We start from the raw sequence: 12,945 nt of genomic DNA on the forward strand, positions 1-12,945 counted from the left end.
AGCTGTTCTGGGATTTGCTGGTGCTAAGTGAATGTGCAAAATATTTATGTCTGAAGTATAAAATATTAATTTTCGCGATTTTCTAGGTGGAAAATTAAAAATCTTGGTTATCAACCGATCGCTCAGAGGCATGTCATGCACTTGCGCTCAGAATTCATAAATATCCTTGCGCTTGTGGATGTGCTTTCGCTAGGAAAAGAGAAACAAATCAGCTCAATTATATTTTTTTAGGTGATGAAAAGTTATTCATATGCCAAGTTTCACAATAAATCATTATTTAAAAAATGCAAATAATTAATAGCTAGTTTTTTTTCTCTTCTCCTAAGAAACAAGCAAGGAGTCTTGCGCTCAAAAGCGCATGACATGCTGCTGAGCGATTGATAGCCATCATTTTGAATTTCTTAAAAGAATTTCTGTTTTTTATATGAAAACTACAAAAAAGCAAGCAATAAAAAGTTGATTTTTTTTTTTTAATTTTGAGCCTAAACATTTTGCAGCAGTATCCTCTCGGTGCTTTCAGTTATAACGGAGTAAGAAAATGAAAAATTTAAGTCAAAAGAAAGTAAATAGTTAAAATTATTACACCCCACGCCTAATGATCAATTGGAATATCTAGCTTCATTATTTTTATTATGGTCAACATTCTATAATTAGAAATTTTTAACCAAATCACCATTTGCGAAATCGAATAACATTGGTTCTTATGACAGCCTCATCTTAGAATGATTGAATGATTTCAATCGTAAGACATGTTGTACAAAATGAAAAATAAAAAATATTGGCGTTGGAAAAATCAAAATTGGTTCAGCGTGGGGCTGTAGTCAGGCGATCAAAGATTTGTAAAGTAGGCAACCGAAGCCAATTTTTTGAGCTTTCACAAATCTTTGATCGCCTGACTACAGCCCAACGCGGAACCAATTTTGATTTTTCCAACGCCAATATTTTTTATTTTTCATTTTGTACAACATGTCTTAGGATTGAAGAGATTCAATCATTCCAAGATAAGGCTGCCATAAGAACCAATGGTATTCGATTTCGCAAATGGTGAATTCAATTCAGTCCAATTGTAAAGCAATTTACAGAGGGATAATTGAGCCGCAGCCGAACCTGCGAAAGTAGGATTTGATCAGAATTAGACCTGACGAGAAAAACAACTGAGAGGTTTTTATTTAAAAGACTCAAAAAAAAAAAAAATAAAAACAAGGAAAACATCCAGTTTTAATTAATAAGAAGGAAATAATGGGGGAAAAATCATGAAAACGCTCCAAATTTTGCGCTCCAGCTCATTGGGCTCGTATCTTTTAAAAAGCGTGCGCTCACGCTTGAAGCTTGGAAATTTTATTTCTGAAAGATTAAAAAAGAAACGACTTGTGAGTCAAATTTTTGTCTTTAAACATTGCCAACCAAAGACATTTGGAAACTAGAAGGCTTAACTTGAATAACCAAATTTTTTAGCGTTTTGAAGTATTTGGCATAAATTCACTGTTTATCGTATGATTTGCGAGTACTAAAAGTTAAAAAGAAAATTCAGGGGATTTCAAATATTGTGAATTAGAGAAGAAAGCCAACTAGAATTCACGGCCATTGACGCGTAATCAAAACAATTTTGAAGATGGCAAAAAATCCAAATAAGAAACAATACGAGTTGCAGATTCTCATAGTGCTTCAAGTGCAGATTCAGTTATAATATTATTGGGGAATTAAACGATTTTGCACAAATGCCAGGGACAGAGAGGAAAGTCTGCCGCAGCCGTGGAAAAAGCAGCCGACAATCATAAGAAGGGCGATTCTCATTCTCAGGCCAACGAGGCACGGTTGCTGTCTTCTTTGTGCGAGATGATGCATTCTTACGGTGCAGACGCAGACCCGTCCAAAAGCTAACTCGGCGCTAGATTATAATCCAGTGCGAATTAATCTTGGGCTAGATCTTACTTATTTTGCTATCTATTTAAATTAACTAAGAAATTAATTGATTTAATTAAACATTTAATCCAGCATTGAAAATAAATATGTTTTTTAATATAATTATCTCTAAAAATCTTCTTTTATTAATGTTTATACCCGGGGCCGCGCGAGTGCTGCGAGGGGACAAAAACCGGATCTCCCGGACGTCAGACACTCTGGACCTGAAGAAGTGTTTGGACAGCGCACAGCGCCGCCTTTTCCAACAGGGTTTGTTGACCCCTGGAATATGACCTGCCAGCTGCGCTCCAAAGACTGCCCAACCAGCAGCTTTCCATCATTTTTGTGGAAGCAATTTTAACAGTCGTTCTTTTATCGATAGTTTGGGTTTCCAGCTAAGCTTATACATATGACATCAGGCGTTCTATATGGCAAAAAAAATCTATGCTATAGTTTTGTTGGTGTCGCGGGAGAGGTGCCTAATTTAATTGCACGCATTACAAAAGGGGCAGTGGGTGCATTTCGCGTGCACCAACTGCAGACATTTATGCTGCTGTTGCGCTCGGACGCGGCAGGTGTGGACGCCAAACTGCAGACAGGTGTCCGAGCGGTGGTGCGCGTTCTCTGGTGAGGAGCAGAAACGCGTGTGTCCCGCAATTTTGTTGTGCCCGGCTTGCCGATGCCCTCGTGAATCTGGACAAAAAGTGTCCCGCGAGTGGGGCAAATTTGTGAATCTCCGATAACACTCGAAATAATATAATAATAATTTGATTCAAATAATTAATTTTTATTTACATACCCTGAATGATGAGCACAATTTCATTTTTATTACTAAATCTTCTAAGTGTCAAAATTTAATTAGAAATTGTGAAAAAAAGGTATTTAAAACTGGAATAATTTTTTACATACATTTTTCCTCCTTAAATTATTTGATGAAATATAAACTTCCATTTTCATGCTAGTTAATTAAAATATTTCAGACTTTTTAATAAAAACAAACACAAATTGGTTGATTAAAACTATTGCAAATATATCAAAAAGATTTATTGAAAAAAGCAATAAACAATTATAACACTTACATTTTGATATTCACAGGCCAAAAGTCAGGGTTTGTGTCTCAGAAGCTGAAGGGGTAGGTCTGAAACAAAATTCGAAACAATAATATAAATATTAATTGATGTTGAGAAGTGTGAATTTTAGAACTAATTCAATATATTGTCATCAGCAAATGCAATTCCAGATGTACCCCCGTAAATCTGAGCCGCCTTTAGTTAAGCGGTTTTACAATAATTGCACTATGAAAAGGGTGCCAGTTTTGGTTGCGGGAAAGGGATTTACCAAAGCAGTGCAGGACAGAACTTGGAACCACAGCAAAGTTTCCACCAATGGGCAAGGACAAGAAGATCGAGAGTGCTATTTTGATTTGATGAGAAAATTTTAGAATTTTCTACGGAGACAAATCTAACAGAAAATGTTGTATGGAAAAAAACTATATAAATCAATCAAAAGTTCAAGTAGGAAACGCTCAAGTTAATAAAAGTGACAAAAAATGTAAATAAATCATACAAACATATATCGGTAATAGTAACTATTAAATAGCCATGTCGATTGTTTCAATTTTTTAGCCACTATTAATACAATACATATTGACGTAATAATGAGTTGAAGAAATAAATGCCCAAAAAGGGAGATTTCTAGGCATATTATACACGCTTTTTGGCCAAATAAATTAATACTCTGCTGATAATTTCATCAATTATTATATCAGAATATTTAAAATTATAGAGTTGTGGCAAAAGAAATATCGAAAAGTTTATAAACTTCCAATCCAAGAAAGTATAATTTTTCCGCTTCTCATTTCAACTTTGCAAAAAAAAAAAATATATCCCAATGGAAATGTCATGAGAGGACGGCGGTCAATGACTCTCCCTTGTCTGCTGGCTCGGGGGCGGGGGGGGGGGGCGGAGAGGAAAAGGTGAAATCGGGAGAGTCAAACGAAAACTGCAAGGAATAGACAAGACTGAACTTGTCTCATTGTTCAACTCCTAGATCGGAAATTCATTTTTCTGGCAATAATGTGCCCTCCTCTGTAGACTTGCAATAAAATTAAATCATTTTTGTGTCTGTGTTTTTAAATCTGATCAAAAGATCACCAATATCTATTCGCAGATAGCAAATTAAGACAATAAGGTATGGAATTATTTGGGGGAAAAGATGCATAAAGGATGATCATTCCTACTAATGTCCGTTATCTTTTTTAAATCGACAAATTTAGCTTTTCATGATAATGCGTAGTGAAACTAAGGATTAAAATTGTGAGGCTCACAGACTGTTCGCAATTTTCCGGCCGGCAAAAAAAGAATTCTTACCGCAAAATTTGATCGCGGCGGCGCGCTTGGGCTGGTCGCACAGCTCCTGAAAAGTCGGGCGTCGAGTCACAAAATGTCCAGAAAGTTGTTTTCCGCAGTGACACACTCCACACACTCCACACAGAGTCCAACTAGACAGTCCGATGAGTCTTCAGCGTCCACTCTTTTTCTCTTCCTTCTTGTGAGACGTCGTCCGCGGGATGGTTCGTCTGTCGTTCGCTCGACTCGAGCTTCTCGCCGCGGGTGACTCGGGTTCTCCTGCTCTTGGGCTGATAAAACAAAAGAACATCAGCGCGACTCTACGGGGCGGGAAGGAGACGATTGGCGGGTTCCAGCAAAAGCAAAATCTGACTGATTGCGTTTTACGTGGTTTTACGAAAGCGCGATCGCTGCTTCAGTTTGATATATATTTTATGCACTTTAATTTTATTTCTTTCTTTGCTTCTTTCTACAGAATAAATTGAATAAAACTGTAATGTGCATTTCGCTGTTTTTCGCACCAACACGAAAGCGAAATTACACTTGCTGGTGGCTGCTGTTGCTGCTGCTCCGTCTCGCTCCATCCTCCAGAGCGAATGTGAACAAAAGTCTGGACAGCGGCAGACTTTGCCCACATAACAAAATAAATATAACGAAAATTACGTTTTACATCATCGCATTAATTTCTCTCTCTCATTAATGTATTAATATCGTTTTTCTGACTTTTTAATGATGTTTTATGAACTCTGTAGTCAATTATTAGCAAAATTGAAAATAAAGCATTGCTTTATTAATTAATGGACCCAATTATTGCTCTTATAATAAAAGAAAATTGCACAAATACATTTATTACACACTTGCACATTAATTTAATCTAAATTCTGATTTGTCCAGTTCCACTTTTCATTTATTTATAAATAAATTTTTTAACATTTTTACCATAATAGTTTTTGTATTATGAGTTAAAAATCGTCCAAATGTTTTGAATATTCATTATTATTATTATTATTGTTGTTTATTTGTCCGCATTGTTACAAATACATTGTTTACATTCAATTATTGAAAAACAATTATTTAAGAAAAAGAGATTGTTGGACAAAAAGGCAGCACCACTAGCAAAAATTTTGCTAAAACTTCCGAAATCAAAAAGACCCCATCCGCCGCAGTGAGCCTCGGTTGACTAAGTTTTTGTTCATTACCCTCTAAAAATCAAATAAATCTGATAGTTTATATATTTTAAACACGTACATGGAGATTGAGATTACTATTATTAACAAAAATAATTATGGAGCAACAGCAAACCAAAATTCTTTAAAATGATTTTGTTATATAACAATTTAGAAATTGATAATTTATTTTTAATTGCATAATAAAATGAACTCACAGATATTCCCAACGAACAAACAACCGCAAACAACAATCATTTGTGTATGAATGACAGTTAACTTTATTTTTACTCACAAAAGTGAAAATTTTCACGTCCTGTATACCCCGCGATTTTTTTTCCAAAACTTTTCTCGAATCTGATCCCTTTCCTGGGAGTGCCCAAAACGTAATTCCCGGACCCATCCCAATTTCCGAAATCAGTTATAAATAATCCGCAGTTTTTGCGGTATGCAAATTGCTACTAGCAATACTCGCATGTACTGCGTGTTGCAAAATTTATATATTATTTCTTCATTTCTAAATATTATCATGATTTCATATATATTTTTTATATATGTTAATTATAAGTGTATCTATTTTTTTTTAAAAATATATAATTAATTTATTGTTATCGCGTGCGTATGACTAGTGTTACTGTGAATGTGAATTGGTAAAAATAAAATCATATAAAATAAAGTTATTAGTTGGAATTGTTGGAAATGAAAGCGATCGGGCTATTCCTCGTTGCAGAAAATTGTTTCTTATTTAAAAACAAATGAGCCAATTGTTTTTGAATAAAAAACAATTATCTGCAACGAGGAAAAGCCTGATCGCTTCATTTCCATGATCATCTCCTCGAGTGTCAACTTCTCCAAACAAAAAGTTATTAGTTATTTACAAAATGCGGAAGTACATAAGTGCGAGTGTGCGACGTATGCGAGGCGAGTACACTGTACTATTAAGAATAAGAAGTGCGGGGCGAGTGAAAAATATCCTATTGAAAAACTTAAAGTGTTTGACTTGAAAATTTAAATACATTTGACAGAACATGGATCTGAAAACTGGTTGTTTTTTAAACTCCTCCTTCAATTTCCGATTTCCCGGTCCCATCCAATTCCCGCTGCTCTGAAAGAAAACGGTGCCGGCCCCGCGGAAACTTGCGGGGACCCGTCAGCATCGGGACCGAGTCCCGCCGTACACTACTACTATGTTTCTGGTATTTCCATCGCATAAGCAGCGTTAAACAAAATTTCTTCATCCAACCAAAAAGTCGATTCTGTAATTTTTAAAGTTTATAAAACACAATTCACAAAAAATAGGAAATAATTAACATTTTAAAGGAAATCTGTTTTATAAAAACCAATTAATGACTATGTATCGAATGGAGAGAATGAGTTATTTTTATGAAATAGAGAAACAAGAGACGTATTTATTTGATCTAATTTTACAAGTCCAGCCATATCCGGGCCAAAGACTTATCGGCTGGTGCTTATTACAACTGTTGAATAATTCAACAGTTATTGTGTTTTTTTTACTTGAATGCGCAATTTAAATTGAGTTATAATTTTTTTTAAAACATTTTCTAAAATAATTTTTTAATTATAAATTTCACATCAATTTTAAGTAAGTGAATCAAAGTCAATAGAGATATATGCGAATCTTCATTTGTGTAGAAACATGTTAAATAAAAAGGAGGGACTGTATTTTTTGTATTACAGCATTCTCAAGAGACAGGATTTTTTTAATAAAGAAGTAGTTGTAGGCGTTTTTGCATGTAATGGGATTGAGAGTTTTGAAATATCGTACCAATATTAAATGAAAAAAGATAATTCCTTGTAAGCTTGAGTTTTGAGCATGTAACATTGTAAATTTCTGTAATGAATACAATTTTATTTTTACATTATCGCAAAACACGAAAAAATCATGCCATCAGCATTTTGCACCGGCCGCTGCTTGCCACCCGAGAGTGCTATGTGGGGTGCTCCCATATGAGTCGCTGCCACCCTGAGGTGCATAAAATTGCATCCGCATCCCCAAATTCTGGCGCCTCTGCTCGAGATATCCAGGGCTGTTGGGCCTTTGGTCGGCTATTGTGTGCGTTATGAAACCAAAGTTCGGACGAGCCAGGTTTTAATGTACTTCTCCTAATATGGGCCTCTCTGAACAGGATGTTTTTTGTTTCAAAGCATCTCTTCCATTCTCAAGACATAAGAATAACTACTTTTATTAAACTAAGCTCAATTGTAGAAAAATTATTACATAAAAATAATCAATAATATTAGATCAGACTTTAAAAAAGAAAAATTGCATTGCAGATGAAAAGCCAAATTATATTATAATCTAAAATTTGACAACAATTTTGGAACGCAGATTTTTTAATTAAATACAAACCACAATTTTGCTTGCGAGCACATTTTGTACAAAACTTCAATCTTATAATAAGGGAGAGAAGTTAAATTGGCGGGGGGGGGGGTCTAGGTCTAAATAAAGTTTTACGTGGGTCTGAGTCAAATATTTTGTCGTGTGGGTCAAATACTTTAGTCGCGAGCGTTGCCGGTCTGCTTGAAATATTGCAAAATCGCGGTCAATATAAAATTTTGTTGTTTTTGGGTCTAATACACTTTTAGTCGCGAGCGTTGCCGGTCTGCTTGAAAAAATTGCAAAATCGCGGTCTAAATAAACTTTTGTCCTTGGTCTAAATAAAGTTTTAACGTGGGTCTGAGTCAAATATTTTGTCGTGTGGGTCAAATACTTTAGTCGCGAGCGTTGCCGGTCTGCTTGAAATATTGCAAAATCGCGGTCTATACAAAATTTGGTTGTTTTTGGGTCTAATACACTTTTAGTCGCGAGCGTTGCCGGTCTGCTTGAAAAAATTGCAAAATCGCGGTCTAAATAAACTTTTGTCCTTGGTCTAAATAAAGTTTTAACGTGGGTCTGAGTCAAATATTTTGTCGTGTGGGTCAAATACTTTAGTCGCGAGCGTTGCCGGTCTGCTTGAAATATTGCAAAATCGCGGTCTATATAAAATTTTGTTGTTTTTGGGTCTAATACACTTTTAGTCGCGAGCGTTGCCGGTCTGCTTGAAAAAATTGCAAAATCGCGGTCTAAATAAAATTTTTTTCTCAATAAAACACAGATAAGTTTGTCAAAATTTTGGTTTTCTGTTGGTCACCCTCTTATTTGTAAACTGAGATCTGAGAGGCATAAAATATTATTATTAAGATTGATACTTAAGAAAACTCTCTTTTGGCATAAAAGAACCACACAAGTTAATTATTGGAACGACATATTTATGATATTTCGCAGTGGAGCAATCTCCAAGTGCACATATTATTTTCACTTTCAATTTTAAAAAATCATTCAATTGATTGTCGAAAATTTTTAGGATTAAGTTAAGCTGAACTTTCTATGACAAAAAAAAATGAGCTGGATCGACCTTATTAACCAAACAAAAAACATGCATAAAAACAAATTATTTAAAATATTGTTTGTGAAATATTAATCCGCTGGTAATTTATTGTAAAAGTGCACACTTTATTGAAATTATGGAAATTGTTTTGTTTTATAAATCAATTTTTATTATAGTTTGGTCCATTTTAAATCATCGCAATCCAATATTTATATTAATCCAAATAAAACGGTATTAATAAAAATCAAAATAATAATTCTCTCAAAAGTCAGCAAACAAATTAAAAAATGACACTCTCTTTAATTCAAAAATTCAAACGCAGAGGACATATTGAAGTGCTGAACCGTTTGTCGCCACAATTTCCTTTGTTGACGGCAACATTACGTAGCTGCCTTGAAGGGTGTTTGAATTGTTGTGGACCACCGCAAAGCTGCTCAAGTTGAAGGTGGCGTTCGAAGTGCACCAACGAGGGTTGTCCGTACTGTTGATCCTGCTTCCGGCAATCCATGTCCAGCGTGCAGAAAGCGAAGCGGCTGAGAGAGAACAAACCAGAAATATTACAATTTTAAATTAAATTATATTTTATACTCATATTTGCAAGGCAATCGACCTCTTGTGAGCTTTCTATTGACGCCAGTTTTAATCCGTACTGACAGCATAGATCGAAAGCGTTTGAAAAATTCATCTGGACAATTAAAATAAGAAAATTAAAACACACGAGAAATAAAATAAAATTGAAGCTTTACGTTGGTGGATGTGACGAAATATTTTTTGTCGCACAAAAAGTTCACGGTTCCATCAGTAATGTTGAAATCGGCTTATGAAATTATTCAATTTTATTTAAAAAATTAAAATTAAAAAGTAAAACTCGGAATTTATATATTCTACTTGTTGCTGAATCGAATTCTTGTTTTAAAGTTGCCTGTTTTAACGATTATATTTTAAAATTAATCTATTTTTTTAAAATACACTTACATTCACTTGGCAGGCACTTGAGTTGTAACAAAATGCTTCTGCTAAAACTGGAATTCCTCCACCGCCGCCGCCTCCACCCCGCTTGCCACGCTATTAAAAAATTACTCAAACCATGATAATTTAATTTTTCAAATGATTGTACTTGCGCCGTCAGCACTTGATCCATTTCCTTTATGACGCTGTTCACAACTTCAGGCTCCTTTTCGTTAGCGCACTGAATCATTAGTGCCGCTTTATCGCATTCGTCCATTCCAGCTAACATATTAGTTAAAAAATCATACCAAAATTATTAAAAAGTAGTATTTTATTTTTAACCAGACGCATATCTTTTGCATTCCTCCAATTCGCCCATGTTCTTTTTCAGCCCCTCAGTGTCGTTGCCAGCCAAGGTTTCCAAAATCGCCAAAACTTCATTGTCAATAAATTTTCCACTCACCATCTTTTGTTATTTTGAATAAATTAAAAGCGGTTTTTACTTAGCAATTATTATACCAAGCCGGAACTTTCACCAACACATTTGAGGAAACACTGATGGTGAAAAATATTAATTTTCAGATTTGAAATTTGTAAAAATTTTATTTGACCTTGATGCGCACATCGTAGCTTGTTAAATTGAGAACTCCGTCAATTTCGGCTGATATAGTTAAATTTTAAGTTTGATTTAAGGTGGAATTGATAGTTAATTACTCTGGCTTATGTTGTAAATGGACGCACATTCGTCCCTCGCAGCAGTGCCGCCCGATTTATTTGCTGACGTATCTCGAGCCTAAACAGAAATAAATATAATTAATTTTCAAAAATATTGAAAAAAAAATTACTTCACAAATGTATCGGAATTTAGTTTCCTCATTAAAATCCCACAAGAGTGCGTGCGAAGAATTGACGGACACAGCTATGCCATTTTCATTGTTGTTCCAATTGTCCGGCTGTCCCGGCGCCCAAATCGCCTCTTTTCGCAAACTCCGCTTTACGCTGCAATAACTGTACTTTGATTCACAGCCGTGATCACTTCCAGAGGTCCAGAAATAATCCTCCGTCGTTATATTCGCTGAAATTATTCAAAATAATTAAAATCATAATTGCCATGTTTGAAAATAAAATAATAGATTAAGATTTTTTAATTTAATTTTTAATTTCTTTTATTAAGTTGTTTTTAGTGATGGTTAAATTTAATATAAATAAAAAAAATCAGGGGTCTCCGGATTTTAATTTTTTAGTGACAGAGGAAAGAAGATATGTTATGAGAGAGTTATTTTTTAAAATTTTTAAATACCCTTCAAAGCTTCAATGACGGATTTATATTTGAAGTCAAATTCAAGGCTGAGTAATTTCATTCCTAATCCGCAGCAAGAATAAAAAGCTTCTGTGAACTGCAAACCATTTTCATGAAATAAAAGTTAAAATAATTAAAATCATTTTGCATTTTTTGTATCATTTTGGAAGCTGAAGATATAATTTCTGCCGTAGATGGAGAACCAGTTTCCGTGTAAATCAGGATCTATTTGTAAAAATTTTGAATTAAAATAGCTCTCAAATTTAATTAAATAAGGGATATTTTTATACTATTCAATATTCCCAGGCCAGAAAAAAGTTGGTCCTTTTGATAGACAAATAAAATCAATCAATCCACATTCATTACTCGATATTGCACTAATTTATTATATAATAAATAATTTTTTCCTTGAAACTATGAACTGAAGGATCATATTTTATTTTTACTCACATTTCTTAAGCAATAAGTCATATTTGGGCAAGACGGACTTCCGCAAGGTGGAGCAGGAGTTGGTTTTCCCTAATTTATTTTACTTGTAAAATTAAAACATTTGTGTCGATTTCATTAAAATCCTTACTTGGCAGCCAAGCATTTGGGGTTTTCCACAAGTTTCGTCAAATAAGAAGAACGTTTTGTCCGTTTTTAGAACTTTGAGTCGCAAGCAGTGTTGTTTGAGGCTGGCGTTTTCCGGTTGATTCGCGCCCCACGGCATTAATTCCGAGTTGTTCAAAGAAATCGCTCCGGTTTTTGAGCACCAGGAAAATTGGTCGGAAACGTTGTCGACTCTGAAGCCGGCGCTCCAGTAGTTGGAACTGAACTTCCAGTCCTGAACCAACGATTTGAAGCAATCGAGTTTGTTCGCACTTTCAAGCATAAGTGGTTCCATTCCAATTTTGCGGCACGTGGCCAGGTTTTCCCGCCAGTCCACCTGAACTCCAAATAAAAAATAAAAAATGATTGAGACTCGGAAATTTTTACCAAAGTCTTTCCGAGCAAAAACAACTGATCGCAAGATTGTACCCAAAATCCGTAATCTTCAGGATCTGATCATAATATTCTCTTAAAGCAGGAACTGATAAATAAGAAAAATAAAAATTATTTACCTAAGAGGTTGCCTGCCGCATCAAAAGCAGCTGCCTTTTAATTTAAAAAAATATTTATATGTAATAAAAAAATAAAATAATAAAGTTTACATTTAATTGTGTTGAAGTGTCACAGTTTGGATATATTAATTCCTTAAATTCAGATTAAGAAAATAAAATAAAAATTCATTCAAATTTACTTCTCTGGATACATTCAGGGTGTTATTTACCGCCTCGGTAATCACCTCTGCTGCAATATTTGTTTCTTGCAAAGTACTAATTGAATCTGATGTTGATGAGATTTCCATTGGCGGTGAATTTTGTGTAGTCTCTGTTCTGGTTTGCTGAAATTGTTTGAATAATTTTACTTTTGCGTATATTTCATGCCAGAAAGAAAATCTACTATGGTTGTAGCTCGAGTGTTTCGAGTCATATTTGTGCAGGATTTTTCGCCACAGCAAGAAATAATTAGTGCCGTTCTTTGCTTATTTCTTCTGTTTGGAAATGCTTTAAAAAGGAATATTTAAGAGAACCTTCTTTAAATATAATTTAAAAATGATGCATACCCGTTTTTGCTGATTTGTGCGAACCTTTTCTTATTTGGACGGCTCCGCTTGCCGCAGGAAAGAAATTTATCTTAATATTCACCAGAAATTTATTAAGGATTTTTATCGTGGATCACATATTATACGGTCAAGATCATCAAGATGATTGCACTTGAAATGAGCGATAATTGCAAAGCGGTCATTTTGACAAAGGTGCTTTGTTCTTCGGCGGAATTAAACCAAAGAGTAACTAGTGCGCCCCGAG

General features: G+C 34.7%; 1 protein-coding gene across 2 annotated transcripts; it reads right to left on the minus strand.

Annotated features, from left to right (window-relative positions):
• Window positions 1-9,042: 9,042 nt before the first annotated feature.
• Window positions 9,043-12,945, minus strand: LOC132193896 (uncharacterized). 2 transcript variants are annotated; one of them, XM_059614840.1, is made up of 23 exons: window positions 12,827-12,945; window positions 12,702-12,771; window positions 12,539-12,642; window positions 12,336-12,479; window positions 12,247-12,288; window positions 12,157-12,190; window positions 12,032-12,096; window positions 11,631-11,981; window positions 11,504-11,572; window positions 11,344-11,377; window positions 11,202-11,278; window positions 11,054-11,150; window positions 10,599-10,828; window positions 10,468-10,546; window positions 10,365-10,414; window positions 10,273-10,308; window positions 10,096-10,219; window positions 9,923-10,035; window positions 9,781-9,870; window positions 9,694-9,727; window positions 9,552-9,622; window positions 9,394-9,490; window positions 9,043-9,338 (listed from the first exon to the last, which is right to left on the minus strand). In XM_059614840.1, exons 1-23 carry the CDS (start codon window positions 12,881-12,883, stop codon window positions 9,118-9,120), a joined length of 2,289 nt encoding a protein of 762 aa, XP_059470823.1. In that variant the 5' UTR covers window positions 12,884-12,945; the 3' UTR covers window positions 9,043-9,117. The 2 variants fall into 2 exon arrangements, with proteins under 2 accessions (XP_059470823.1, XP_059470824.1); XM_059614841.1 differs by lacking the exons at window positions 9,394-9,490; window positions 9,552-9,622; window positions 9,694-9,727 and having other exon boundaries at window positions 9,117-9,338.

Source organism: Neocloeon triangulifer, unplaced genomic scaffold, assembly GCF_031216515.1.
Source record: "Neocloeon triangulifer isolate White Clay Creek 2 clone unplaced genomic scaffold, ASM3121651v1 ptg000005l, whole genome shotgun sequence".
Lineage (NCBI taxonomy): Eukaryota > Metazoa > Arthropoda > Insecta > Ephemeroptera > Baetidae > Neocloeon > Neocloeon triangulifer.